The sequence below is a fragment of the Molossus molossus genome, unplaced genomic scaffold (genome assembly GCF_014108415.1).
Source record: "Molossus molossus isolate mMolMol1 unplaced genomic scaffold, mMolMol1.p scaffold_m16_p_4, whole genome shotgun sequence".
Classification (NCBI taxonomy): domain Eukaryota; kingdom Metazoa; phylum Chordata; class Mammalia; order Chiroptera; family Molossidae; genus Molossus; species Molossus molossus.
This window is the reverse complement of record NW_023425377.1, coordinates 66541247-66568990: the sequence shown is the minus strand read 5'-3', so window position 1 is coordinate 66568990 and position 27744 is coordinate 66541247. Positions and strand designations below refer to the sequence as shown.

At 50.7% G+C, this 27744-nt stretch overlaps 2 protein-coding genes across 11 annotated transcripts; one reads left to right on the top strand and one right to left on the bottom strand.

Moving 5' to 3' along the window:
* Nucleotides 1-1017: 1017 nt before the first annotated feature.
* On the bottom strand, nt 1018-15665 carry FKBP8 (FKBP prolyl isomerase 8). Of its 8 annotated transcripts, XM_036240038.1 has the most exons (10): nt 9651-9686; nt 8389-8453; nt 7955-8265; nt 6002-6171; nt 5768-5856; nt 5320-5540; nt 4636-4808; nt 2486-2563; nt 1955-2086; nt 1350-1542 (listed from the first exon to the last, which is right to left on the bottom strand). In XM_036240038.1, exons 2-10 carry the CDS (start codon nt 8445-8447, stop codon nt 1456-1458), a joined length of 1320 nt encoding a protein of 439 aa, XP_036095931.1. In that variant the 5' UTR covers nt 8448-8453; nt 9651-9686; the 3' UTR covers nt 1350-1455. The 8 variants fall into 8 exon arrangements, with proteins under 8 accessions (XP_036095929.1, XP_036095931.1, XP_036095933.1 ...); XM_036240040.1 differs by lacking the exons at nt 8389-8453; nt 9651-9686 and adding an exon at nt 15548-15665; XM_036240039.1 differs by lacking the exon at nt 8389-8453 and having other exon boundaries at nt 9651-9728.
* A 77-nt stretch (nt 15666-15742) lies between these two features.
* On the top strand, nt 15743-27350 carry KXD1 (KxDL motif containing 1). 3 transcript variants are annotated; one of them, XM_036281987.1, is made up of 9 exons: nt 18424-18539; nt 19527-19679; nt 20496-20542; nt 21764-21839; nt 23627-23952; nt 24790-24912; nt 25095-25181; nt 26981-27083; nt 27167-27350. In XM_036281987.1, the coding sequence occupies exons 1-9, from the start codon at nt 18439-18441 to the stop codon at nt 27258-27260; spliced, it is 1110 nt and encodes a 369-aa protein (XP_036137880.1). In that variant the 5' UTR covers nt 18424-18438; the 3' UTR covers nt 27261-27350. The 3 variants fall into 3 exon arrangements, with proteins under 3 accessions (XP_036137881.1, XP_036137880.1, XP_036137879.1); XM_036281986.1 differs by having other exon boundaries at nt 23627-23970; XM_036281988.1 differs by lacking the exons at nt 23627-23952; nt 24790-24912; nt 25095-25181; nt 26981-27083; nt 27167-27350 and adding an exon at nt 15743-15839 and having other exon boundaries at nt 18418-18539; nt 21328-21878.
* The last annotated feature ends 394 nt before the right edge of the window (nt 27351-27744 follow it).

Here is a 27744-nt window from a genome sequence, read left to right as displayed (position 1 = left end):
AATGAAATTGCTACGTCATTTGGTAATTTTATGTTTAACTTTTCAAGGAACTGCCAGATTGAATTCCACAGAAGCTGTGCCATTTTATCAAGCTTTCATTGTACAGGTGGGGAAACGAGGTTGAAGACAAGTGTTTGCTTGCCCAGGAAAGCTCCTCCTGGGCTCCTGGGTTCCTGGGCATCCTGACCTGTGACGAGCTCTGGAAATCTAATTACAGATGGTGGTCATAGGATGAAGATTTTGAGGCAAGAGAAGAAGGTGAAGTTCAGGGACCTTCTGTATGTCCCTCTCCAAGTGATCTTGTTAGTTCTGCCCACCACTGCCAGGCCAGCACTACCATTCATTTACTTCCCTGACCATGAACTGCTGAGGCTCTGTGCTCAGTGTTTGGCACCCACGACTGCCTTTGGGGATGGATACATGGTTTGGACCCATCTGCCAGAGGAGGAAACTGAGGCTTGGAGAAGTTAAGAGAATTAGCAACACTGCAACCATGGGCTGTACTGCTTGGTAACAAGCATTTCTCCACTCTAGACTCACTACTCCAGAGCCTCCCAACAGGACCCCAAGGACAACAGAGGAATCACCAGGCATTGGTATGTTCTCTAAAAATCTCTAAGAACTAGGTCATCCAAGATATTGAAAGCTAGTTCATCATCTTGGGGTAGCCCCTCAGCACATCCTCTACCTAGCATGCTCTCTGCAGAATTTCTAGCCTTTGTATTGGCCATGCTGCTACTGCTGCCCAGACATGGGGCTGTCAGTTCACTGTGCTACAGACCTCTGTAATTGTTGGTCTCAGAGAAGTCCCCAGTTAGGTCCCATCAGGGTCCCCATTTTCAGTTAACAGAAACAAGACAGGATGGGGTAAGAGGCACAGGGGGTGTGAAAGAGTTCACTGCTGGGCCCTCTAGGCACATTACCCCAGTAACACAGGTCTGCTGTGGCCCAAGAGGAGACCATCCCCCTGCTCTGACCCAGCCCTAGGTGGCAGTGAAAGCAGGCTCAAGCCAGCAGAACGCGGGATGGGAGGCTTTATTTCACTTGGGGGTAGTGGGGAGGGAGTCTGGACAGAGGGCAGCTAGGTAGGAGGGGCTGACAATTGGACAGGGACTGGATGAGGGAAGGGCTGCCCTCAGGCCTTGGAAAGGAGAAACAGAGGCAGGCCCCAGTTGAGACCTAACCCAAGGGGAGTAGGGGGTAGGAATTGGGTCTGGAGGAATAAGGGCCCCCCCCTTCCCAGCTGGACATGGGGCCTGGGGCCTGCTTCATTTTTCTCCTATAGGGCCTCAGTCCCTCCTGCTCATTGGGCCACAGGACCCTCAAACCTCACTGTCCCTGCCCCAGAGAAGGAGACTGGGTCAGAAAGGGTAGTGGACAGGGAGGAGCTTGGGAGATTAGGGAGCTTGGGGTGGGGTCCACGGTGCTTAGAAGGGGTAGCGGCCACCTGGGCAGTCAGTTCCTGGCAGCGATGACCACAGAGAGAGCCACGCCCCCCAGGGCAACAGCAGTTGCTCCAAACAGCCACTTCCATGGGATGGACTGTAGATAAAGGGGAGGGAGGAGGCTGGAGGGCAGTCAAGACTGGTATCTTGGGCCTCAGGTACCAACACAGCCCACACGGGCCTTGTAGCAAGCCACTGGCTAAGCATGCATTTCCTGCTTCCTGACAAACTCCTACACGTGCATCAAAACTTAAGCCAAATCTCCCCTCCTCTGGGATACCTCCCCTTCCCCTCTGGAACAGCCATCACTCCCCACCCTAAACACTACAGATGATGTTCTGCCTTCTGCTTTGACCCTGGTCACACAGGGCTAGGGCCTGTGTCCCCAGCATGGTCCAGCACAGGCCAAGGGACAAGGACATCAGTGTTTACAAAATGAAGACACTGCCTTTACATAGCCTACCCTACTCCTCTGAAAAGAGCCTCCCTGCCCACTGACCCCAGCTCACCCAGGCACCCTTGCCAGGACACTTGGCAGGCAGCCGGGTAGGGTTGCCTAGCATTTTCCGGTACAGGGCAGTCTCCGTGCTCCGCTGGGCCGCGTGCTTTTTCACTAGCTTCGAGAGCTCCGCGTGGATCGTCTGGGAGAAGTGGGTGGCAGTTGGGCTAAGAACATGCTGAGGCAGCAGCCAACATGACCACCATCACTGGTGCTCTGCCTTTCTGGTGCCCTGGATCACTCTGGGACTGGGACCACTGGAACATGAGGGTTCCATCTGCCCTTCTTTGGGCATCATCAAAGTGGGGACTGTCATCTCCATGCCTCTAGGGAGCCCATGAATGGAGCAGAGCACAAGGTTCTGGAAGGAAAGCTCAGGACATTGGCACTGGCTAAGCTGGCTGGGGCCCTTCAGCCACCTACCCCTGCCCAAGTAGAAACACAACAGGGAAAGCCACAGCAAGGACAAAGGGCAGATGATAGGAGGGACTTCTCAGACAAGCCGTAGGGTAAGTCCCCAAAGCACCTCCATTCTGCTCACCTTGTTGGACGGTTCCAGCTTCAGGGCCGCCCTCAGGATAGGGATGGCCTCGCTGTACTCCCCTTGCTGGGCCAGCACCTGTGAGAGGAAGTAGGTGACATCACTCTGGACCCACACTAGGCCATGCTTTCTTTCATGAAACCCAGCCCACCAGGCACCTAGCCACTGAGACAAGTCTCAAATCTATCCTTAAGGAAACAGTCATCCCATGCTGCTCCCCTGAGCCCTCAGACTGTAAGAGTGTCCCACTGTATTCAGTGTTGTTCCCCCAACCTCTCCTTCCCTAAGTGTCTGTCTCGGTCTATATAAGAGACCTGTTCACCCTCTTCATCTACTCCTCCCTCACCACCTTAACTGGACATTTCCAAAGTGAATGATTCAGAACCAGCATGTGACTCAAGCCAGCTAATGAGATCCAGCCTAAAATATGCTGATGCCATTGGGAAGCCAGTTAACTAGCAAGGATGTAAGCCTGGAGCTTTTGGGGGGCAGGAGGGAGCATCTTGGTTACTCCCAAGAGAAGAGCCTGCCTGAGGGGAACTCACAGCAGACAGACAGCATTCCCACAACATTGCTATTGCCTAGATCCAGCCCTGCCTGAACCCAGCCACCCCAGACTTGGCAGTGTTATAAACCATCAATTCCTCCTTTTGCTCAAATCTGTTTGAGTGGGTTCCTGTCACCTCCAACCAGCAAATCCAAACGTGTGAGCTACACAAGCACAGTCCTATGCCCCACAAGAGGATTATAAACCCTTGAAAAATAGGAATAACATTGTCTTCCTCTCCACATTTCTGGGCAGAACTCTACACACAGCAAGTGCTTAAAAAATGCTACTTAGAGAGAGGACCTGCTCAGGTCTCTCACAAACACACTAGGTGACCCAGTGCTTGTTTGAACCTCAGTTTTCTCAGTTTACTGCTAAAAGGCGCTGAAAAATCTCCCTGTTATTCCCCATCCAGGGTTGCTGTCAGGATGAACAGATGGAGACAAAAACAATTAAGGTCAAGTCCACGCTGGCCAAATTCTCTCCTATATTCCACCAGCACCTACAATGTGCCCGACCCTCTTTGCACAGTTAGGGATTTGTCAGTGAGTGAGACGAAATCCCCACCTCCTAGCAGAGGATATGGACAAGAGTTCTGACACCTTCAAGTGCAACATGAGAAATATGAAGATGGGAGGGAGTTGGCGGGGGGCGGGGAAGCAGCAGGGAGGGCTGCCCAAAGAGATAACATGAGAGCAAAGATCTTAAGAAGGCAAGGAAAAGCCCAGCTGGTGCGGCTTAGTGGATTGAGCATTGTCCTATGGACTGAGAGGTCCCGGATCAATTCCCAGTCAAGGCACATGCCCCGGTTGCAGGCTTGAGTCCCAGTAGGGAACATGCAGGAGGAAGCCAATCAATGTTTCAATCTCTCTCTCTTTAAAAAATCAATAAAAAACATATTAAAAAAAAAAAAGCCCTGGCCAGTTTGGTTCAGCGGTTAGAGCGTCAGCCTGCGGTCCGAAGAGACCCGGGTTCGGTTCCCGCTAAGGGCACATACCTTGGTTGCAGTTTGTCCCCGGCCCTGGTTGGGTCGTGCAGGTGGCAACCACTCAATGTGTCCCTTTCACGTTGATGTTTCTCTCTCTCTCTCTCCCTCCCACTCTATCTGAACAAAATATCAACAACAACAACAAAAAAAAGGCAAGGAAAGAACCCATGGGGGTACCTAGGGTATGAATGTCTCAGGCAGAGGGAAATGCCTATGCAAAAGCATTGGGGGTAAGGAGGCTGAACAGGATGGAGAGAAGCAAGATGTGGGGTGTAAGGTGATGACTCAGATGGCTCAAAGTTGCAAGGACTGCAATGAAAACTTGGCTTTTATTCTGGAGATGGGAGCCATGGAGGTCTGTATATAATGGGCAGTCACCATTGGGCAACAGGGAGCCTAAGGCTTGGGTTCATGTCTGGCTTAGTCAATGAATTGCTCATTCAGTCACACCTCTGCACCTGTCTGGGCCTTAGTTTCTCTATCTGTACCCCAGAGAGCTTAGCTGAATAAGGCGTATGCTCTTTTCAAAACCTGGATTCAGGACCAGTCCCACTGCTCTGGGCTGGGAAAGCCAGCCTGCCACCTGTGCCTGTGGCCCACCCACCCATGGCCCACCTTGCCCTTGCGGAAGAGTGCCTTGATGTTGTCAGGTTGGTGCTCAAGCACGAGGCTACAGGAGCGCAGTGCAGCCCGGTAGTGGTCTAGCTTCAGCTGCGAGGCTGCCAGGTTGTTCAGACACTTCACCTTCAGCTGCAGGAGCTGCTCCTCCTCCTCAAATGTCATGTCCACTGTGGGAGGACAGTGTTCAACCATGGCAGCCGTTACCACCTACAAGCCCCACAATCACCTGCCCACCACACGACCTGGGCCAAGGCCCAGCCCTCTGCACCTGGTGGAAGAGGAGACTAGGGAAGGGTCCCAGTCATGAGAAGCTGTTCCTCAGGGGACCTGAGGCCTCCTCCCTGGCTTCAGTCTCCCCATCTCTAACACAGGCCAAGACTGCTCCGTCCTCACGGAACTGCCAAGGAGTCTACAAAACGGAGCCTAAGTGAAGCAGAGGCTTAACCACAGGCACGTGGAGTGACACCATCTGCAGTCACCCACACCCCCACATATACCTGTGTCTTGTGACATCCCACAGGGCTGGAATGGGCCCTAGCCTAAAGGTTAGGAACAGCATCTACCCATATTCTGGAATATTCTACAATACTCTGGGTCTCAGGCCCTCTGTGACTTGAGGTTTCTGGCACTAGTAGACACCTTTACAGGGAGGGTGGGGGTATTTCACCAGGTGATCACCTTTGGCGCTGGAGGTGATGGCCTTGATGGCAAGGTCATAGGAGTTGGCAGCCAACACGAAGTCAGCCCGCTGGTAGTGAGCATTGCCGCACTCCCGCTTCCGGTTGGCCAGTGCCACACGTTCCTGTCCTGTGAGCATCTCCAGGTCAGGTCCATCAACAGCTGTCTTCAGGGTTACCTCCAGGCACAGGGCTGCATGAGGGGGGATGTATGGGCTCCTGCTGGGGGGAGCGGGGGCAGTACTCAGACCTGGCAGCCACCATGATGGCATCCCAGATACATTGGGCAAGCTTAGGAGCAGGCAGGAAAGGACTCAAGTCCTGGAGCTGGCCCTACTCAGTAAAACACAAGGCAAGTTACTCTTGCCACCCTTGAGCTATGACTTGGTGAGTCCCTTACCTACTTCCTCCCTACCCAAATAGGGACTCCTGCAGTGGCAGGTTCTCACCTGCCCTGGGGGCCATAGCAGTACTTGGAATCAGCAGTGACCATGGCCGTCTCCCCCACATCCATGAGTGGGACGCTGAGATCCAGGGCCTGGGTGTGCAAAGGTTTGAGAGTCAGCTGGGTCTAGATGTAGCCTGCCCCCCACCCACCCAGCCCTCAACACCTCCACCTCTATCACTTCCTCCATTCCACCTCTGCCCCACCCCACCCTGCCCGGACCCTAACCCACTCCCACCTGGATGACATCACAGTCACCCAGGGTGAACACCAGTTCTGGTTCCTCCTGCACTCGTGTGCCATTCTCCAGTGACGTCTGCAGTTGCACTGTGACCACCTGGCCCTTGGCTGGACGGCTTGAGCCAGGTGGGCCTGGGACCAGCGTCTTCTTCCTCAACAGCCCATTCCCTGCCAGGGACCAGGGACAAGCAGCCTGTCACCAGGTGGCTCAGATGGGCACCTCTCTCCAAGCCCCTTTCCCCCCAACCCTCATCAGCTCCACCCATCCTGGGAATGGCCCAGCACAAGGCATTAGCTGAGCTTCGAGAGGCTACTCTGCCACTTATTGGGCAGGTGACCCCACACCTCTGGGCTTCAATGTCCCAGTAGTCTGTAATATATCATTAGTCTGAAATATACTATAAGTCTGAGTAGATCCTAGTCTAAAGATTAGGGACGGGGAAATATCTATTCATATTCTGGAATATTCTCTAATGTCCCAAATTTGTGTGCTGCTCCCCAACTTGCACATCTGGCCTAAGAACCACTGATCTAGTAGATCTTAGGGAAGTCGGTGTCTTTTAAGTTTTCAGAGTACTAATGGTGGATGTGCTGACAGTGTCACAATAAAGCACTGCATCTCATTGGGGGAACTTTGGGCAAATCACATCCCCTCTCAAGGCCTTAGTTTCTTTGTCTAGAAGCCTGAATTCTAACCTCAGAACGAAGCTGATTGTGAATATAAATGAACAGAGCCAGCCTCCTGCTCAGAGGAGGAGTAGTGCAGCTCCTAGTATCAGTAGAGAGAAGCTTCCCAGACGCTAATGTAGCCAAGGAGGTTGTGTAACCTTGGGAAAGTACCCTCACCTGAGCCTCGGTTTCCCCATCTGTAAAATGTGGGAATGGTAAAAATTACATCACAGAGTTGTTGTGAGGATAAAGTAAGATGTTGCACTGGCACAGAACCAGTGGGCAGTCAGTATTACCTGGTATTATTTTTAGAAGTAGTAACGTTTTTATCAGCAGTAAAAGTAACATTAATAACAAAGCTGTTCTATCAGTATTATTATTTTTTTAATCTTCAGATAGAGTGGGAGGGTGAGAGAGAGAGAGAGAAAGAGAAATATCAATGTGAGAGAGACACATCACTTGGTTGCCTCCCGCACACCCAGACCAGGGCCAGGGAACGACCTGCAACCAAGGTATGTGCCTTTGACCAGAATCAAACCTGCAACTCTTTGGTCTGCTGGCCGATGCTCTAACTGGCTGAGCCACACCGGCCAGAGCAGTATTAGTATTGTTTTACACTATTGTTTTGGTATCAATATAAATGATAGTAGTAACAATAATGTTTTACTATTATTTGTGTGGTACTGGCATTATTTAATATATCGAATAGCAATACTAGTAGCAATACATTTCTCTGGCTTCCAGAGTTGCTGTGATGGGGTCCATGGTGGGAACAGGATTCCCCAAGTCCTTTCTTGTAGGACTTCTCTAAGCAATTAGAACATTAATTAATACCATGAACCAGAAAGAGGAATAAACAACAAACTGGGATGTTCCCAAAGTCTATGTGATCTCGGGACACATGTTCCAGGGAATGGGCACTTGTCAGACAAATGCCAAGAAAAGAAGCAGTGGAGATTGGGAGCTGCTGGCGCCTGGCATGCTGGCTGTGTGGCTCCTGAACGAGTGATTCAGCCTCTCTGAACTGGGGTGTGTGTGTGTGTGTGTGTGTGTGTGTGTGAAAGAGAGAGAAAATATGAAAGAGCTTCATAGGTATGAAACATTTCAAGCAGTTGCCTGTGTCTGGCAATCACCGTGGTTACCACATGTTTTACTTCCAACCTACTTCATGGCAGAGGTGGGGAAATGAGGCTCAGGGGAGGAGAAGGCTTGGGCCAAGGTCATTCCTGAACTGTAGCTGTCTGTACCCTGTGGGTCAACCCAAGCCACCCCTGCACCTTACCCAGGATATCCAGCCACTCGTCCGGGACAGGAACAGGCTCGGGCTCAGGCTCCATGGCAGCCAGGAACTCTCGGGCCAGAGCCCCTGGCTGTTCGGTTTCCTCCAGTGGGGGTTGTCCTATGTCCTCTAGTGGTCGCACCTCGCTCAGGTTCTCCTCCTCTTCCTCCTCGCCCTCTGCATCTTCCACCCCATCCAGCACTTCGAAGTCCTCAAGCGGTGGGATCCCAGCAAGTGGTGGGGCCGCGGGCTCAGGGCCCATGGCAGAGGGCTCAGCACAGGATGCCATGCTGCTGGGGGGATGGGAACTGGCCCTGGTGGGGGGAATAAATGGGGATAAGAATCCCACCCAGCCCCTCAAATCCTCCTGTACATCCATTCTCCACACTGTGGGTCACTTGCTACGTGATTCAGGGGCTCCAGGCCAGTTTCCTCACCTGTACAGGGGGTAGAGCAACAACCCTGGCTTGTCCAGAGACTTTAAGGACCCAAGCATCAAGCCCTGAGCATCAGGTTGAAATAGTTTGCTATTATTAGAGCTAAACAATATTTAATACTTATGAACACCCCAAAAAGTACAAAACATCCCCCACATTTTGCAGAAAAGGAAATTGAAGCCCAAAGAAGCAGAGCTATTTACCCAAGGTCACAGAGCAAGCCAACTGCAGGGACAGGTTTTGAACCTGGGGCTTTATCTGATTAAATGCCCAGAGGAGATGATGGGTGGTTTTTAGGTGGACAATCCCTGAGATCTTGGGGAGACTATTTTTAAAGCCCAGGAGGAGAACTGAATCTTTACCAGGACTCCCCATCTCCAGCTGCACCTTCTCCTAAGTGGAGCCCTTGCTAAATTCCCACCACCCAGAAACCCCAAGCCTTTTTCTTCCATACACTGAACCTAAACCATACCAGAGGCCCCGGCTGAAACTCTTCCTGGGAGCTGTTTCTCCTCTCCTGAGACTTCCTGACTACCCTCCCAAAGTAGCCTTCTTCACAGGAGTGGTGCTCCCCACCGAACTCCACAACCTCTTCCTTAGGCCATCAAGGACTGCTCCCCTCCTCCAGGCCCCAAGCTTGGAGGTGGTAAGCCGTCATTCTAACCCACAGCATCCTTTATCCCTCCCCAACCCTGACCTGCCTGCTTCGTCCGTGCATGGGCCCCCCTTTTCTGAGACCCTTCCAGCCCCTACCCCCACAATCCACTATGCTCGCACAGATCTCTAACCCTACCCCAACCACCGCTTCCAGCCCGGGCCACCTGCCCCAACAGCCGTCCTATCATCCCGCAAACATCCTGATGTTCCCAGATGCATCCCCTCCTGATCCCATAACACCCTACGCCCTCCAAACGCCCCCCGCCCGGGCCTGGCCCTCCGTCAGCCCCTCACCCAGGCCCCCAACGCCCCACGCTTGTTTGACGCCACCAGGCTGAGTCCTCGACCCCCCGAACCCCTCAAGTGCTCCGGGCCCTGCATGTCTCTGCCAGCAGAGCCCCCCTCGCACTCTACGGACCTTCTGGGCCCCCACCACCGCTGCCCCCGCCTGGCCGCGCCCCCTCGGGCACTCCGACCCCCAGCACACCCCGGCTCGCCTCCCCCGCGGCCCTTCGCCCCGCCCATCGGCTGCAGCCCCCGCTGTGCCGGTCCCGACTGGCCTGGGCCCGGCCAGCGAGGCCCTGCCAGCACCCCGGGACACGTGCCTCCGGCTCCGGGACCCCCGCTTGGGGTCCTGCGCCCCCCTCCCCGCCCCCAGCCGCGGCCGCCTCGCCTCGGGAACTAGGCTCCGGCGCCCGGCCCCGCCCCTACCGCGCCTATTGGCCACCGTTGCCGAGACTACAGCGCCCATTGGCCCAAGCGCACGTCCGTCTCGCTTGCAGACACCGCCCCCTTCCTGCTTGTATCTACGAAGCGTTCTTAAAGGGGCAGAGGCCACTGCGCGACCGGGCGGGGGCGGAGGCACCTGGCTCTAAACTAGTCCATTCGCGGGTCAGCGCCGTGTGCTGCTTGCGCGATTCACTGCTCGGGTCTGAGCTTCATACCGTCCAACTGCGAAATGGGGATGAATACCCTAATCCATGTACTTTCACCTTGGGGGCTGTTGGGAGGACAACATTAAATGGCATTTCCTTAAGGAGTTCTGGAAAACACACCCTTAAGTCCTCGTTACGGATGTAGACACGAAGTCCCGACGGGGAGAGACGTGCCCAAGGGTACAGAGAACCTGCACTACCCTGCGTGATCTAATACCCGGAAGGCTGCCTGGTGCATACCCGAGTTGCTCAGAAATGTCTAGGTGAGCGACTGAGTGAACAGGACACCTAGGGGTAGTTCCTCCTCCCTGCACCCTCTGCCATTTGGTGATAAGGTGCCCACTGCCCCGGTAGAAGGTGGCTGCCTCGATTAGAAGGGTTTTTATGGATCTTGTTTTGAAAGGAGGGGCACTTACTCCTCCTTCCTCTATTTTTTTTTCCTTTCCTTACCCCCTTTCAGAATGACCTTGTTTGTTCTTTTGTTTCTGACCCCCTCACCCATATCTGCTCCTTCCTGTAAAGAATTTTGCTTATTTGGTCCCAATCTCCTTTAAAAATGACTAGCACCGTTAACGAATAATTAAATAAATGAGACACTGGCTTTGGGTGGTAATAAACTTGTTAGATCAGAGCTTGGAGGTCACCTCCTACAGGAAACCCTCCCAGACCTCCCAAAGACAAGGCCAGATGCCGCAACTGGCTGTTCTTCTAGCATGCTGAACCTCCACTTTATAACTGACTTCTGTGTGTGCCATCATTTGGCCTTAGGACCTTTGCCTCACCACTAGTTGGATGACCCCCAAAGTCTGGGAAGGGCCTGTGGTTTCTCATTTTTTTAGTCCTGAGACCTACACAGTGCCTGATACAAAAGGTTGGGGGTGAGGGGACTTAGGGAAAAATCACTGTGGAAGGAAAGAAGCAGGCTGGACAGCCAGAAGAGGTGGGAGGGCAGCAGGGATATGTGAGAAACTGCCTGGAAAGAATATAAAATAAACACTGGGCCAGTCACAGCCCTGTCCATCTCTGAACCTCAATGTTTTTATCTGTAAGGTGGAATCACCCATCCAGCCCCACCTCTGTCACAGGGACTGGAGGAACTGTAGCAAACAATACTAATACATGAACAACTAAAATAAATACAAACTAATAACACCAACTATTATAATAATGACTGACACTCAGGTATCACGGGTGTATGCAAACACTCAACATGTATTTAATCCTCATATTAGCCTTATGAAACAAATACTCTGATATTTGGAATCCACGTCATTGGCTGCACGGAGTTGCAATCTTCATATTTTTTTTCTTTATTAGTTTTTAGAGAGAGAGGAAGGGAGAGGGAGAGAGAAAAACATCAATGAGAGAGAGCATCAATTGGCCGCCTCCTGCATACCCCCCACTGGGGATTGGGCCCACAACCTGGGCATGTTCCCTGACTGGGAATCAAACCAGTGACCTCCTGGTGCATAGGTCAATGCTCAACCACACCAGCCGGGTGCAATTTCTTATTTTCCTGGTGAAAATAACTTGTGATTATTGTGATGTGTCCTTGCTAACTCCATGTTTCTTGCCTTTGAGTGGATTTTGTCTGATATTAAGATTGTACACCTGGCCCTGGCCAGTTTGGCTCAGCGGTTAGAGCATCAGCCTGTGGTCCAGAGAGACCCGGGTTCGGTTCCCGCTAAGGACACGTACCTCAGTTGCAGTTTGTCCCTGGCCCTGGTTGGGTTGTACGGGTGGCAACCATTCAACGTGTCCCTTTCACATCGATGTTTCTCTCTCTCTCTCTCTCCCCCTCCCACTCTATCTGAACAAAATAATGGAAAAATGTCTTCGGGTGAGGATAAAAAAAAAAAAGATTGCACACCTGTTCTCTTGGTTCATGTTTTAAATGCTCCATCCTTTTCTACCTCTTCCATTTTTCTGTATCCTTATGTTGTGCATGTGTATTTTGTAAGCAGTATAGCACCAGGTTTTGTTCTTTAATCCAGTCTGCCCATCTTTATCTTTCAATTGGGGTATTTGGTCTCTTTACATTTAATATAGTTACGGACGTATTTGGACTTAATCTGCCTTCTCATGTGCTTCTTCTCTGTCACACCTTTTTTTCTTTTCCTACTTTATTGATTTTAGAAAGAGAAGGGAGAAGGAGAGAGAGAAACATCTGAGAGAGAACATACATTGGCAGCCTCCTGCATACCCCCCACTGGGGATTTGGCTCACAACCTGGGTATGTGCCCTGACCAGGAATCAAACCAGCGACCTCTTGGTGCATGGGTCGACGCTCAACCACTGAGCCACACCGGCCGGGCAGTCATACTTTCTTTATGCTCCTTTTCTTTCTCTTGCCTTCTTCAGGATTGGGTACATGTATTTTGGTAAGACTCATTATTCTCATTCTACAAGTGGAGAAACTAAGGCACAGAGAACTTAATTACTTTTCAAGATAACAGTAATGAAGAGCACAATGGGCCAAGTCTCTTCCCCGACTGGCTTTCTATTCCAGCCAGAGAGCTGAATACTGCACAAGCAATAGTGTAAATAAATATCTCACTTCAGCGGTGATGAGTGCTACATAGGAAATAAAACTGAAAAAAGTGGCCAAGAAAGGCTTCTAGTACCCAGACTTAGGCCTTCCCACCACCAATGTCCCCATCACTGGGCTGTTTCATTCACTTCCCACCTTCTCCCTCAAATGCACAAAGAAGGAAAATATTTTTGTTCCCATTCCACTGTTCACAAAACATTTGGGACTGGCCAACTCCCCTTTGGCTTCAATGTACAGTCCCATCCCCTTCCAGGACCCTCATAAATGTTTCCTGGCCTCTAACAGAGACCAACAGACCCAATGAAAAGCTTGATGTATCCAGTGGGTCTCTTCTGTTATAGCCTGCTCTCACTGGCTGCTGACTGGCTCACTAAGTTCCACAAATCTTACAAAGATCAAGTCCTTTGTGCTTTCCCACCATGGTGCCCTTTGCTCCTGTGATTCCCTTGGCCCTGAATGAATGTCAGCACCTAGAAAATTCCTAATCCTATCTCAAAATCCCATCCAGATATACTTGCTTCCTTGTATCCAAAATGGACCCCACTCTTCTGATTCCTCCAACCTTGAGTCTCTCCTCCCTCTAGCCCAGAACTGTGGCATTCAGGAATGGGAGTCTGTGTCAGACTCTGTCTCCCTTTGTCCTCCAGGGCTAGGCAAGGACTGAGTGAGTACTCTGGATCTCCAGAATATGGGCCACATGGAGAGGGGGTGGCTAGCAGGTTCACTGAACAATTTTTAAAACAGTTTGTTAAACTAAATATGTAAGAGTCCTGGTCATCATTAACTTTTCAGTGAATGAAGGCAGCAGAGTGTGGGGGTAATAATATTGTTTACAGAGGGCTTACAGTGAGTGGGCCAAGCTCGTTGTAAGGAACTTATGTGCATGATTTCATAAGGTTAAGCCACCTGCCCAAGGCCATCCAACTAAGATGTGACAGAATTGGAAATCAGATCTCAGATATATCTAATTCCAGGCTCTTAAAGAGTCACCTATGTCACCTATGTGTCTATCTCCAAAGCTTTCAACAACCTTAAGAGGCAGATGCTATAATCACCCAGTTCACAGTTAACAAACTGAGAATGAGAAACATTATAACATACACACATTGTAAGTCCTCAGTTAATGATAACGAATTGGGTTTGTTGGTTTTTTTTTTGTTTTTTTTTGCAAGTTTCAGCAAATGCTTATGTAACAAGCAACTTCTTTTTTAATCCTCACCCGAGGACATTTTTCGATATTTTGTTCAGATAGAGTGGGAGGGAGAGAGAGAAAGAAAGGGCACATCAAGTGGTTGCCAGCCACACAACCCAACCAGGGCTAGGGACAAACTGCAACCGAGGTACGTGCCCTTAGCGGGAACCGAACCAGGGTCTCTGCAGACCACAGGCCAACACTCTAACCGCTGAGCCAAACCAGCCAGGGCTGATAACGAATTGTTAACATTTATTGAACAATTACTATTTGCCCCATCTTGCTCATGATTGTCAGTATATATACAAGGGAACAGATATAGTAGTAAATGCCGCAGTAGATATACAAATCTAACTGACAGCTGAGAGGGTCTCTCTAAGCAGTGAGCACACCCAGCACTCAGGGCTTGGTTTCTAAATACCAGTCTCCAAGAAAAAGAACTAGGTTGTCCTGACTGGTTTGGTTCAGCAGTTAGAGAGTCGGCCCAATAACCAGAGTCCTGGGTCATGTCAAGGACACGTACCTCAATTGCAGTTCGGTCCCCGGCCCCGATCGGGGGTCCTGTGGGAGGCAATCAATCGATATGTCTCTCTCACATCGATGTTTGTCTCTCTCCCTCCCAGTCTGTCTGAAAATAAATGGAAAAATATCCTCGGGTGAGGATTTAAAAAAAGAAAAAAGGAACCGGGGTCCTTAGAGAAATGGCTGATTCCAAGGATATTCCAAAGCAAGCAAGGAAGAAGTAAGAAAGTGCTCAGAGAAAGATGGACATATTAAAAGGACATAGGAGCTAACTTAAAGGAGCAGCAAAATAAATAATGTAGAAATTAATTATAACATGTAGAATAAAAAACATTCATTAGTTCATAGTGATATAAATATGTGACTAAATACATAACTGGGGAATGGACAGCTCTTATTTACAATAAAATTCAAATTAAAAAAAAAAAAACAGAAAAATCACCATTACACAAACATCATAGTAATAATAGTTGCCAGCAAGAGCCACGGACAGATGCTATAACTAGTAGGTGAAAAATGTCTTATAAAATGTTTTTTTAAAAAGCAATCTAGGGGCCCAGCTGATGTGGCTAGTGGGTTGAGCACCATCCGGTGGACTGAGAGGTCCCAGATGGACTGAGAGGTCCCGGTTCCATTCCCAGTCAGGGCACATGTCCAGGTTGTGGGCTCCATCTCCAGTAAGGAGCATGCAGGAGGCACCCATCTCTCTCACATTGATGTTTCTCTCTCTCTTGACTTCCACTCTCTAAAAAAATCAATAAAAATATATTAAAACTAAATAAATAAAATAAAAAAGCAACCTAGGGTATTTGCATGATCTCTTAGTATCTCTCTATAAGATACTTACTAATTGCAAAGGCTAAAACAGTAACTTGAGAGTTGAGAAACTGTCAAGGCACTGCAAGTAATCAGTCAAAATGCCGTACCTCCTGACATGATGTATCCAGGACACAACGTCACTTGTATGAGATCCTGCCCAAACTCCTTAACTTCAGTCTAATCCTGAGGAAACAATGGATAAACCTATATTGATAGGTACTCTACAAAAACCTCTTCAGAAGTATTAAGGTCATGAAAGATAAGGAAAGACTGAGGAACTGGCAGAGTGGAGGAGTATAAAAAGATGTAACTAAATGGGATCCTGGACCAGAAAAATGTCAGCAAAAGCAAAGCAGAGATTTTTGAACCCAGATGAGTCTGGTTCCCAGCCTGGAAAGCAGGATACCTAGGTCTGGGTCGACCACAAGCCACTTGAACATTGTGACCTTGAGGGATTGCCTGCCGCTCCCAGATCTGTCTTACCATCTATAAAATGCAATGTCTTCCAGGCTCCTCCACCCCCTTCCGCTCTGCCTTGGAGCTCGGGCTTGGAAGCTACTTCAGGGTGGTAAGGACTGCTTGATTGGCTATGCGTTGTGACGCACAAGCTAACAGGAGCTGCGTATAGGCCACACCCCTTCCTGCCGCGCCTCCACGTACGCAAGTCGGTCCGGGGCTTGTCACCGCCTTGCGAGCTCGTACGCATGGTGCGTGGTGACGTCACGAAGACGCGGGCGCCATCCCGGAAGCGCGAGCAAGGCCGCCAGATGTGCAGGTGCCGCTGCCACCGACGCCGGGGCCGAGTTCGGGGTGGGGCCGGGGCCGCCGGGACCGCTGGGGAGCCAGGCCAGGTTGGGCGCGGCCCCTGGGCAGTCGCGGGGTGGGGCGTGCCATTGGACACATCTAGGCACCCCTCCTGTACACAGGCCTCAGTTTCTCTGTCTGTTCAATGGTTCCGGGTCCGGGGTGCGGGAGCTGGGGCCGCCTGTGTTCAGACTGTGCAGTGTCACCCGGAATCGGGCGTTGCCCTGCCTGGGCCTCAGTTTCCCCGCTTTGCAGGGGTGGGGCGCGAGGGGATATGCGGTCCTCGCCCCCACTCCGGGGTTTTGCTAAGCATGGGCTGCCAACTTATTTTGTTAAATGGCCTGGGTGCAATTAGGGCACCTCTACTTCTGGCCTTTGACCTTGGGCGACGGAGCCCTCTCCTGTGAGCCTTAGCTGCCCTCGGGGAGGAATGATAGTGTCTGTCTTGTAGGGGTAATTGGGGTTAAGTTTACTAAAAATTTTGGAAGCACTGGGGAGGCCCTCCTCAAAATCGTAATTCCCACACCCGTCCTAGGACTTCTTTACACTCCCCTTGAAGAAACAGCCTGCTCAGAGTTCAGCTTATCAATGTTGGTTTCCGCCCCCAGAGACAGCACTGGGAGATTCTGATTCTTTGTTATTACCGTTTTCTGGATAAGAAAACTGATTCAGGGAGGTTAGTTCACACTCCCAAGATCACACAGTCTCCCTCTCTGCATGTTTTCCTCATAAATATATTTGGAGCAGGGCCCAGGGCCCTTGTTGGGTTATTTCTACCCTTATGGGGCCCAGACTAACTGTTAGTCAGGGAAGCCTTCCTGAGAGAGGCAGCTGGGAATGGAAGGGTATGCCTTGAATCCCTCACATCTGGGAGCCAGAGACAGGAAAGAACCCTACTTTGAAGCAGAACCATTTCCTGTAGGTCCAAATCCTGTGCCTGCCAGACTTTAGCTATGGACTTCCCACTACATGGCTTTGCCCTTTGAGCCCAACTATCTTCTTCATACATGATCATGTTTTTGAAATGTGGAAATTGTGGATGCCTATACCTGGCACATAGTGGGAGCTCAATAAACAATGATTATTGGCAGGGAGGCAGGATTTCACCAGGTGTGGTAGCTTATTTCCAGAGGCAGGTAAGGGCTGCAACCTGCTAGCCAGATTCAAGGCACAGATACTCTTGGCCTCCATGGAATTGGGGGGGGGGCGGGTATTATTTGATAAGATTTGTAATTCACAAGGGGGAGATCCCTATTTCCATTTTTTTTTCCTGGAAAAAATCAGAAGTCTGGCAGGAAGCAGCTGCTGTAAGAAGCCGCTATGCTGTCATGAGTAGATACTGAACACCTGCGCAGTTTTATGCCTTTGTAGATCCTTTGGACTGTGAGCATCTGAGTTGTGACTCAGGTTCACTGGCTGTGTGACAATGGCCGAGTGCCTTAATCTCTGAGCTTCAGCTTTCTCACATATAAATAAGGGTAACAGCTCCCATGTGTAAAGTTGGTACCTTGTTTTGCTTAAAGTTAGTGCTCAGTAAAGAAGAAGATGGAGTAAGTGGGATCTGAAAGCCCTCCCTGATCCTGTGTGTGAATTTTTACCAATAGCAAGTGGACCTTTCTGTTGGCCATTAAATGTGTGGGCCCCAGAACCAAGCTATTTCATGATTCTGGGTTCTTCCTGAAGCTCCCCCACCAGGAGAATCAGTGTTAAAGCTGTGGCCTTTTCTGCCCTGGCCTGATCCAGGAAGCCCCCACCCACTCATATAGTTATCTGTGTGCCAGGGAAGCTGAAAGCCACAAAGCCATCTGGGTTTCTGGGGCCCACAGCCTGGCTGCAAGTGCCGGAAATTCTTGGCTTTAATTTGCTGTTAAAATTCTAGCGTCAGAACAGTTTGAAAGGTCTCATTTGCCTCTGCTAGATGAAGTTCTGGTGATCCCTTGCTGTGAGCCAGGTTCTAGCTGCACTCTGGAGAGAGACATGCCTTGACTCTCTTGGAGCTGATATCACTGTGGGATGACAGGCAAACAGGTCAGCTAACTAAAATAATTTCAGGCAGAGATGAACCAGTGAAGCAATAGAAACAAACTGAAGTGATGAGAGTGACCAGAGTAGGGGTAGTTATAAAGGACTTCCTGGGAGAGAAGATCCTGGAGGTGTAATGATATGAGGGGGCAGCCATGCATGTTCTGCCAGTAGGGACAGCAGAAGCAAAGGCCCTGAAGTGAAAATAGGCAAAGGTGGGGAAGGGCAGCGGAATTTGGTGGTAGGAGGCGGGCAGATCTTTGCAGATGGAAGGTGCCAGTGGCCTTGGGCACATCAAGAGTGGGTTCTGGAGAGTGGAGATGGGATTCTGATGTACTTGCATGCAAGTTATAAATATGATCTCCTGGAGTTCTCAAAAACCCCAAATTCCCAGGATGACAACGCTAAGGCTCAGGTGGCATGGCCAACTCACTTTCAAGCAGCATGTGGAGTTTCCAGCCCCTTCTCACTGTCCCATCTTCCCCAGTGCCTGGTGCAGACTGAAGACTTTCTTCTGCCTGTTTTAGACAGCGGAGGAGGAGGAAGAGATGGACGCCCCGGACTCGGCCTCGAGGGTTTTCTGCAGCCGCATCCTGAGCATGGTGAACGTGGATGACGTCAATGCCATCATCCTGGCCCAGAAGAACATGTGAGTGGTGGTCAAGAGCCCTGGGTCCAGGCATGGGAAAGAATCTACTTTGCAGGCCAGCATTCTTGCCCTGCCCACCACTACCCCCACCCCCACTGGTGACAAAGTGAAGGAAATGAGCAAATCTGCTGGCTGACTCCAAAGTAAATTTTTTCATGACTTGGAGGTAAGGCCTTGGCACAGGAAACGGGTTTGGATGGTTTTGTAGCTGCTGGTGGCTTGGCAGCTCCTGTAGCAGCTCCTGTCCCAAGGCCTGGGGTGGGAAGAGTTGGGAGGATAGGAAGGGGCTGCTGGGGGATATAAGGGAGCTGGTGGGCTGACTTCCTGTTGGGAGCCTGGTGTCTCAGAGCTAAGGCTGTCTACAGAGCACCTGGGGTCCCTTGGAGGGGCATGAATGCCCTTTTGCTCTCGGGGCTTGGCACCATGGCCACTACAGCCCCATTCTAATTCTCATCTGACCTGTGAAGGGCTGACACAATCTGGGGTGAAAGCAAAGCCTCCTGGGGCTTCATTTTTGTGTTTTTAAGCCAAAGGTTTTTCCTGCCATTTATGAAACAACATGGACCTGACACCCTTATCTTCTTGCCCTGTGACAGGGTATATCTGGGTATCAGCAATACTCATCTTTCAAGTAGTTCTTTATGTCAGATTCAGACCTGGCCCTAGGGAATTCCTAGCATGAGGAGAGACAAAACCAGACACAAATCTTCCTGGCCCCGTGGTGTCAGGGCTAGGCCAGAGAAACAACCTGGGGCTAGGGAAGTCAGGGGTCTGAGAGGGAGGGTGAAGGCTACATGAGAAGGGCACACTTGAGTAGGGTTTTGAAGGTTGAAGACTAGTTTGCTAGGTGATTCAATCATGAAGTAGAGCTTTGTAGGATAAGGAAACGGCACATGCAAAGATCATGGAACAGGAAAGGGGTTAGCATGCTCAGTTGCAGAGCCCTGGAGGCTGACCAGAGGCGTTGGCACCTCTCTCTGCCACCAGGCTGGACCGCTTTGAGAAGACCAATGAGATGCTGGTGAACTTCAACAACCTATCAAGCACCCGCCTGCAGCAGATGAGCGAGCGCTTCCTGCACCACACGAGGACCCTGATGGAGATGAAGCGGGACCTGGACAGCATCTTCCGCAGGATCAGGTAGGTACTCAGGCCAACTGGCCTCTGCCTCTCTCTCCAAGCCTCAGGTCCTCCCTTCTTTACTTTTTTTTTCCTTTATTGATTTTGGGAAGAGGGAGAGAGAGAGATAGAAACATTGATGAGAGAGAACATCAATTGGCCGCCTCCTGCATGCCCCCCACTGGGGATTTGGCCCACAACCTGGGCATGTGCCCTGACCAGGCAATCTCTTGGTGCATGGGTCGACACTCAACCAGTGAGCCACACCAGCCAGGCAGGTCTTGCCCTCTTTAATAGGGCTCCCAGCTCCACATAACAGACTATCGGGGAGATCCAGCTCACTTGTTTTATAAGGCTTCATCACGCACTTAGCATCCAGGAAACTCTGGGATAAAAATCCTGAAGTTACTGTATTTAAATTTTATTTATCTTTTGAAAAATGCAACATAGCACTAGACACATAATGCAAAGAGCCAACAGTGAAATGCCAGCTTCCTGCCCACCCCTACCCTGGCCCAGGTCTTCCTTCAAGAGGCAAAACAGATTGCTGGGTTTTAGGGTGTGGGTAGCCAGTACTTTCCATCTCCCCCAACCTGCTCACTGGGCCTCATTCTGGCCCCCACACAGACTCACAGAGGGTGCCCACACCAAAGGTAGGGTTTCTATAGGGCTGAGTGCCTGGGTCTCCCTCCAGCCTGGGAACACAGTATGACAAGCAGTGAAGGGGTGGTTCCCACCACCAACTACCCAGAGCTGACAGCAAGGGTTGCTAGCCTGCATGGTGCCCAGCCTATCTATTCAAAGAGTTCAGCCTATGTGCCTTCCCTTCCCCCGCAGGACGCTGAAAGGGAAGCTGGCCAGGCAGTACCCAGAGGCCTTCAACCGTAAGTGTTACCCAGGGTTACTGTACTCCTCTGGTCTCTGCAACCCTTGGATGCCACCATCTTCAGCCCTGGGCTGGCTTTCAGAAGGTCACCTTAGGGGCTGGTGGGCAGTGGGCCCAGAGAGACCTAGGGTAGGGGTGAGGGTGCTAAACTGGCCTTCTCAGCAGCCTTTGGAGTGGTGCTGGGAGCAGGGTCCCCTCTCTTGGGGGAGGTCACAGGATGGAAAATGGACAAGAACAATATCAATCCGTGTCTCAGTGAGTGCCACATACACTTATGACCAGGCTGTTACCCATAACCACCTGTGAAGTGGGGACTGTGAGTATCCCCATTGCATACAGTGAAACTGAAGCCCCGAAGGGCACCGACTTATCCGAGGAAGCACAATGTTCCCTTACATGTTCAGTTTACCCCATGTGCTGAATGGGCCAATAGTTCCCCACCCTGTGGCTTCTGAAAAGCAGAGGTACAGGCAGTGCCACTGTCATCAGCCCCAGTTATTGAGCAAGGAGCTGAGGCAAGGGCAAGTGAAGGGCCTGGCTCAGGTGACAGTTGAGGGCAGAGCCAGGCTCAGGCTTGCCCCCAGGATCCATGTCAGCCTGACTCAGAAAAGCTGAGTGCCTACCTCACCTCATTTTGAAGGGAGGTCTCTCACCTGCCTGGGCCTCAGTTGCCTCTTCTGTAAAATGAGTGAAGTCATGCCCCATGGGGGTGTTGCTAGTAGAAGATCACAGTTAATCCCTCATCATAGTGACTAAGCCAACTCCTGGACCACCTTCCCCCAGATGTCCCAGAGGCATCCCTCCTAGAGGATGACGATGAAGACCCCATCCCACCCAGCATCACGACCACCATTGCCACCTCGGAACAGAGCACAGGCTCCTGTGACACCAGCCCAGACACCATCTCGCCCTCCCTCAGCCCTGGCTTCGAGGACCTGTCCCATGTCCGGCCCGACTCCCCTGCCATCAATGGCCACAGCCAGACAGATGAAAAGGAGATGCTGAGCCAGTAGCCCTCTTTCTGGGTCCTCTGAGGGCTCACAGGGCTCTCCAGGTGTCTGAGGTGGCAGTGGATAACCCTGCCTAGAGACATTTAGCTTTGCCAACTTATTCTGTCATCCAGGGCACCCTGGGGGACAAGGCTCCTTCCCAGGGTTGTGGAATTCGGGAAATCTATCATTCTCACTCCTTCCTCACTGAAAGTATCTCTCTCCTGAAGACCCTCTGTCAGGCCAGGAGACGAGCTGCCAGCTGGAGTTCTTGGACTGGGCACAAGGAATCTTTTCCAGAGCCAGGTCTGATGTCTACTCTGAACACTTAAAGGTTTCTAAAGACAAAAGCCAGATGTCTCCTGTCTTAGCACCCCAGTCAGGACCTCCTCAAGGTGGATAAGCATTATCATGTCTGAGTTCACCCCACCCCACCCTACTCCTGCAACTACTAATTCTGGTCTCCCTGTCCCTTTCTCCAATGAAAGTATTAAATACTTTCTCCAATCAGTATCTGAAGGAGGTTTCTGAAACAGCTGTAGAAAGCTCAAGACCATCCACTCAGCCCCAAGTGTGATGAGGCCCACATTTCTCTGACCAGAGGTGTGAACCCTGAGGGCCCTGCAGACTTCTCCTAGGGCCTCCATGAAACCGAGCCACCTTGGAAAACAGAATTTAACAGAATATTTTTGTATCCGATGTTTACAGATGCTGTTGGGAAGTTATCAATAAAAAGACTAAAAAGAAAAGGGTGTACCCGGCAGTAGCTTCTTTGCATCCTTGGGTCCATCAGCTCAGGATGGAGATAAGTTGGGATAGGATAGGATGCAGACAGCCAGGCACCACTGAGCTCAGCTGGAAGAAAGATGTGGCTGCCCTTTTTGGGAGCCTCGGATGGTGGCAGCCCTAAATAACCCAAGATCCTAGAACCACTGCTCACAACACTGTTCCTTTTTTTTTTTTATCCTCACCTGAGGACATTTTTGCATTTATCTTTAGATAGAGCAGGAGGAAGAGAGAGAGAAACATCGACTGGTTGCCACCTGCACGACCCCAACAGGGGCCAGGGACCAACCACCAACTGAGGTACGTGCCCTTAGCAGGAACCAAAACTGGAACTCTCAGTCTGCGGATGGACGCGCTAACTGCTGAGCCAAACCAGTCAGGGCACAACACTGTTCCTTTACCTCAGCAATTTTTAACCTTTTTTCATCTCATGATACAAACTAATTACTAAAATTCTGTGGCACGACAAAAAATAGGTATAATTTTGACTCATTTAACGGGGTGGCTATTGTCATTTTTTAATTTGACAGTCTAAGGGAAATGAGGTCAGTGCCCCTGATTAAACAATCAGGAATTGCATGTTTTAAAAATTCTTGCAGGTTGAAAATCACTGCCTTACCTCCTTGAATAACTCCTTCTCCAGATCTCAGGCAAGGGTAGGCTCCTCAGGGAAATGGGCTGGGTCCCCTTCCCCATTAAAAACTCACAGAGTCCCTTAATCTTTGAAGCACTTACAAATTATGTTATTAAATGCATCTTCCCAGACCTTAAAAGTGTCTACTTTTGTCTGGTCCATAGGCGCACTGGAAATAGAGAGGAACACTGGCAAACCCACAAGTAACTTCTAGGTCCTCACCTTTCACGCGCCCGTCACTTTTTAGCTATCCAGGAGTCTCCTGGGTCCCACCCCACTTTCTTTCATATATATATATATGATATATATAAACATAACCTTTTAAAAATTGATTTTAGAGAGACAAGGAGAGAGGGAGAAACATCAATCGGTTGCCTCCCTACAGGCCCTTACCAGATTGAAGGGGTGACTTCCTTGCACAGCACAGTGCTCAATCAATTGAGCCACACCGGCATTTTCCTTAGTGGATGCACCAGTCCCACCTGTTCTCCCTGCTCCCCTGCACACCTTCCCGAAATCCATTAGCGCACAGGCGCCAGGAAGTTTTAGAATAACTGCCTCTGGGTGTTAGGTACCTAGGTGGCTCCCAGGGGTCCTGCTCCTCCTTTTACTTTCCCTGCCACACCCCCTCTTCCTGGACCCGCAGACTCTCTGCTTAATGCCTTTGATTTAGCACAAAGAGTACTCCATCCAATAATTATTCAAGCGCCGGCAAGATCCAGTCTTCAGCCGACCCTGAGACGGTGGGTGGAAACACCTGGTCAAGTGTGACAGTCTATTCAAGTGACCCGGGGGCGGAAGCACACTCCCGGAAGCAGGGGAGCGTCGCTTGCCCTCAGACGCCGGGGCTTCGTTCGCCAGCACGCAACATGGCGGCAGGGCGGGGCATGATGCGCTGCACGAATTGTGACGCGTGCGTGCAGCGTGCTCGGTGCGCAGGCGCTCTCGGCGGTTTCCGGTTCCGACGACCTCTTTCTTTTCAACGAGGCAGCAGAGCAGGTCGGTGGTGGCGTCTGTGTGAGTTCGTGTCGGGTGGGGGTCGAGCAGGAGGCAGCGGAGGGGGTGGCTCGAATCTGTTAGTGCAGGCCAGGCTATACGGGTCGGCGTAGCAGGGTGTATTGGGCTGAGATTCTAGACATCGACTAGGCCCTGAGAAGCGAACCGGCCTTTGGAGAATGGCTTGCCCGCGCCGCCGGCCTCAGCTATCCGACGGGGCCTCGGGGTGGGGATGGGACCTTAGGGGCAGATCCGAGTTAATGGGTGGGATATTAAGCATGTGACTTTTCTCCGTGCTAGGCACTGTGTGTACATTCAAAGTGTTAAATCTTTCCCACCCTCCCGGTCAAGGTCTTCACCTATTACTTCCGATTTCTACATGTGTAAGGAGAGGCTAGTAGTGTCTATCTTGTAGATTTTTGTTTGTTTTTGTTTGTTTTTGCTTTTAATGAAAAAGAAAAGTCTGAATAAGTTTGTGGCACGCGGTTGGCAGATATGGGTTGGAGCAGAGGCAAGAGGTGTGGTCTGAAAAATTTTGGGGTAACTGAGAAGGAAGTCACAGTCTGAGCTTGGACTTGGAGAGGAGAACTGTCTGGGGTTGGCTACTAAGATGGGATTCCCACCCAAGCGGCAGGAAGGGTACTTTGTGCAAGTGTGGCTAAGGGCTGGTGAAGGGGAGGGAGGGAGGATGTATTGATGGGACCTCCAGATCACACTTGGGGGAAATGTGTCTGGCAAGTGGTGCCCTGGTCCTGTACTTCTCATTGTATCTGCAGGCTTGGAGGGATGGAAGGAAACAGACACTGGGGTGGGCCTGCATTACTCACTACTTTGTTCCAGCCTCCCCAGCAGACGCAGAGATGCAGATCTTTGTGAAGACCCTGACTGGCAAGACCATCACCCTTGAGGTTGAGCCCAGTGACACCATTGAGAATGTCAAGGCTAAAATCCAAGACAAGGAGGGTAAGTTGGAGTAGGTTTGGGTGCTGAGGCCTTGCCAGTGTTTCCTGTGCATAATTTCAGGAAGGCATCTTATTATCTCTACCTGGGCTTCCCTTTCAACAGATTGTGGTTAATGGTGGGAAAGGCCTGTAGGGGAAGGGCTGCTTACCAGAGCCTCAATAACTGAGTTTCTCAATCCCCAGGCATCCCGCCTGACCAACAGCGTCTGATTTTTGCGGGCAAACAGCTAGAGGATGGCCGTACTCTCTCAGACTACAATATTCAGAAAGGTATTGAGTGTGTGTTGGCTGAACAGGACCCCATGGAGCCTGAGACCTTAGATGGGGCATCCATGGCCTCATTGGCACCTTGAGGGTGGGGTTTTTGTTGTTTTGTTAATCCTCACCTGAGGGTATTTTTCCCATTGATTTTTTTTTTTTTTTTTTTTTTAAGAGAGAGTGGAGGAGGGGAGGGAGGGCATCAGTGTGAGAGAAACACATTGATTGGTTGCCTGTACACACTCCCAAAGGAGGCTGGGGACCAAACCTTCAGAATGAACCTGCAACCCAGGTATCAGGAATTGAACCCGATACCCTTCGATCCAATGAGAATTTCTGCTGGCCAGGGTTTGTTTTGTTTTTCTGATCCTCACCTGATGACATGCTTATTGGTTTTATTTTTAAATATAGTCTTAAGTTGATTTGAGAGAAACAATGATTGGCCGCCTCTCGAATGCCCCCTACTGGGGATTGAGCCCACAACCCAGGCATGTGCCCTGACCTAGAAACCAACTGAGTCACACTGGCCAGGCACTTAATGATTTTAGAGAGAGGGAAAGGGGGGAGAGAGAAACATTGAATGGTTGTCTTCACATACACCCCAATTGGGAATCAAACCCATAGCCTTTTGGTGTACGGGATGGTGCTCCAACCAATTGAGCCGCACCAGTCAGGGCAGAGAAGGGTGGTTCTTAAGGTGAGGAACAGAGTAGGTGGGGGAAACTTGCTTTACAAGATACTATTTAAGACATATTTTGTGCCCCAGCCGGTTTTTCTCAGTGGTTAGAGCATCAGCCTGTGGTCCAGAGAGACCTGGGTTTGGTTCCCGTTAGGGGCACGTACCTCGGTTGCAGATTGTCCCCAGCCCTGGTTGGTCGTGCGGGTGGCGGCCACTCGATGTGTCCCTTTCGCATCGATGTTTCTCTCTCTCCCTCCCACTCAGTCTGAATAAAAAATGGAAAAGTGTCCTCAGGTGAGGATTAAAAAAAAGACACATTTTGTTTAAAAATGTAACTACTGCCCTGGCCAGTTTGGCTCAGCGGTTAGAGCGTCGGCCTGTGGTCTGGAGAGACCCGGGTTCGGTTCCCGCTAAGGGCACGTACTTCAGTTGCAGTTTGTCCCCGGCCCTGGTTGGTCGTGCGGGTGGCAGCCACTCGATGTGTCCCTTCACGTCGATGTTTCTGTCTCTCTCTCCCTTCCTCTCTCTCCCTCCTACTCTATAAAAATAAATAAATAAATAAATAAATAAATAAATAAAATAAAAAATAAAAATGTAACTACTGCCCTGGCCGGTTTGGCTCAGCGGTTGGTTGGTTGGAGCGTCGTCCTGCGGTACAGAGAGACCCGGGTTCGGTTCCCGCTAAGGGCACGTACCTCGGTTGCAGTTTGTCCCCGGCCCTGGTTGGTCATGCAGATGGCAGCCACTCGATGTGTCCCTTCACATCGATGTTTCTCTCTCTCTTCCTCTCTCTCCCTCCCAATCTATCTGAACAGAAAATGGAAAAATGTCCTCGGGTGAGGATAAAAAAATAAATAAAAATGTAACTACTGTAAGGGAAATCGGTGTCACTCTTCGCAGCAACAAGCTTTAACTGTCCTGCCAAGCAAAAATAAAAGGTCAGCTTCACACTACTTAGAAATCACCTTAACTGTTGGGAAGCCAGTTGGATACCACTGTTTGTATTTATTAGCCTTAGACTCCCCAGAGGTTGATGTGGTCATCACCCAGAGGCTTTACCTTCATCTGTGGACCAAGTGGTAGGCCCAGGATGAGTCACTGTCTCTCCCCAACCTTTATTTTTTATATATAGAGTCCACCCTGCACTTGGTGCTTCGTCTGAGGGGTGGCATCATTGAGCCCTCCCTCCGCCAGCTCGCCCAGAAGTACAACTGCGACAAGATGATCTGCCGCAAGTAAGTATGGTTGGGGGTGGGGCGGGCTGACCCTTATAGGGAAGGGTCAGGTGCCCTGACCAGTCCCTCCTGTCTATGCCCAGGTGTTATGCCCGCCTGCACCCCCGTGCTGTCAACTGCCGCAAGAAGAAGTGCGGCCACACCAACAACCTTCGCCCCAAGAAGAAGGTTAAATAAGACTCCTCCAACTCCTCAGGCCCACAGGGCAGCCTTCTGCCTGAACCCTGCGACTGGGACCTCAATAAAGTTTCTGTTTTGTTGACTGGAGCAGTAACTGGTGTCCATGTGGCTGATCTGTCCAGTGGGGAAGGTGGCCCATTACATGACTTCAGAGCCTTTGGTGGTGCTGTCCTTTTGGGTTCCTCATCTGTTAAATGGACTAATCCTGACCCTCTGCCACAGAGCCTAGGGAGCCTGCCTATCTTGGTTTTGTCATCTATAACAAGGGATTGAAGGCCCCAGGCCAGGGACTGGTGGAACTGTGGTTTGGCTGGGCCCTTGTAAAACTGTTCTCAATTTTGAATCTTAGAAACACATGGGCCCCTCCTGAGACCAGTGATTTTGAAAAGGTAGGTCTTTGTGGTTTAAGACTTTGATGCTTCTGCAAATCAGGTGAGGGTTATGCATAGGATGCCCTGCGAAGGCTATGCTTGCTTGGGAC